At 39.7% G+C, this 1213-nt stretch overlaps 1 protein-coding gene across 1 annotated transcript; it reads right to left on the bottom strand.

Moving 5' to 3' along the window:
* Positions 1-478: 478 nt before the first annotated feature.
* On the bottom strand, positions 479-1107 carry SARC_16638 (hypothetical protein; the record flags this gene model as incomplete). Its single annotated transcript, XM_014289256.1, has 2 exons — positions 479-649; positions 1003-1107. Coding segments are annotated over 2 exons (276 nt in total), but the record flags the coding sequence as incomplete, so codon positions are not given.
* Positions 1108-1213: the final 106 nt, after the last annotated feature.

The raw sequence follows: 1213 nt of genomic DNA, 5'->3' as shown, positions 1-1213 counted from the left end.
ATATATATATATATATATATATATATATATATATATATATATATATATATATATATATATATATATATATATATATATATACAATATATATATATATATATATATATATATATATGAGATACATATATATGAGATACATATAAGGTTTTTCCGTTCATCAATTGCTGCTGTAAGCATGCCAACATATTCCTTCTACTTGTAGCCATATGAGGATGCTCATTACAATAAAGGCGACATATATACGTACGTAGATTTACGCTATAGTGTCTGTTCTGTATAGCTGACTGATAGCTCGCGACAGCTACTTTAGGCTCACCGTTACCTGCAAGTGTCGATCGTGATCACGCACATTCACAACCTATAGTTTAAAAAAAACACCTCTAATATGTGTGTCTCATTTCATTGCACACACACCTCTAGTATGTGCGTCTCATTTCATTGCACACACACCTCTAATATGTGAGCCTTACTTCATTGCCTACACACCTTCACTTCGGTACATTTGACCGATGGCGTGTGACAATGACTTGTACACTTTAGGCTCGCCCTGAGCTGCCAACCTAGTCCGCAGCAGATCCAGAGGATATGTGCAGGTCGTTGCAACGGATCCTGCGACTCCTCCTCCGATGAATGCCATCGAATTGGACATCTGTGGTACGCGCGTAGGCATAGTGTAAACGAGTGTGTATAGATAGAGATTAAGCGTATGTACGTGTATGAACATATGTATGTGTGTGTGTATTGGTGTGTGTATCTGTCGGTTGCGGGGGATATGTGCATGGAGTTGCCACTATTCCCGTAACCCCTCCTAGAACGAATGCTATTGATTCGACAGATGTGGCACACAACCAGCATGGTTGATGCATGTGTGCAGTGTAAATATTGAGCGTTCGTGATTATGATCACATGCGTATGTCAACAAAGTATACCCAACCATTCTCATATACATGCACATTTAAGTAGATACATACGCATCTGAGTTGCTGAATACACGATACATACCGGGCTGAAGCGATTCCTCCATTCGTTGTACACCCCGAACTGCACGGCACCAAAGCCCAGGTACAAAAGGTCCGCCGTGAGATTGCCCTTGAACAGAGCACTAGCCTAGACATGTGACAGTAAATGTAATACGATTGAATATCAGGAAGAGCCACGTTGTCCGAATAGATGATGTTGTAAGACTAAATATCACAGAACAAGTTCATATATA

This window comes from Sphaeroforma arctica (assembly GCF_001186125.1).
Source record: "Sphaeroforma arctica JP610 unplaced genomic scaffold supercont1.8565, whole genome shotgun sequence".
In the NCBI taxonomy this organism is placed as follows: Eukaryota; class Ichthyosporea; order Ichthyophonida; genus Sphaeroforma; species Sphaeroforma arctica.
This window is presented reverse-complemented; position numbering and strand designations above follow the sequence as displayed.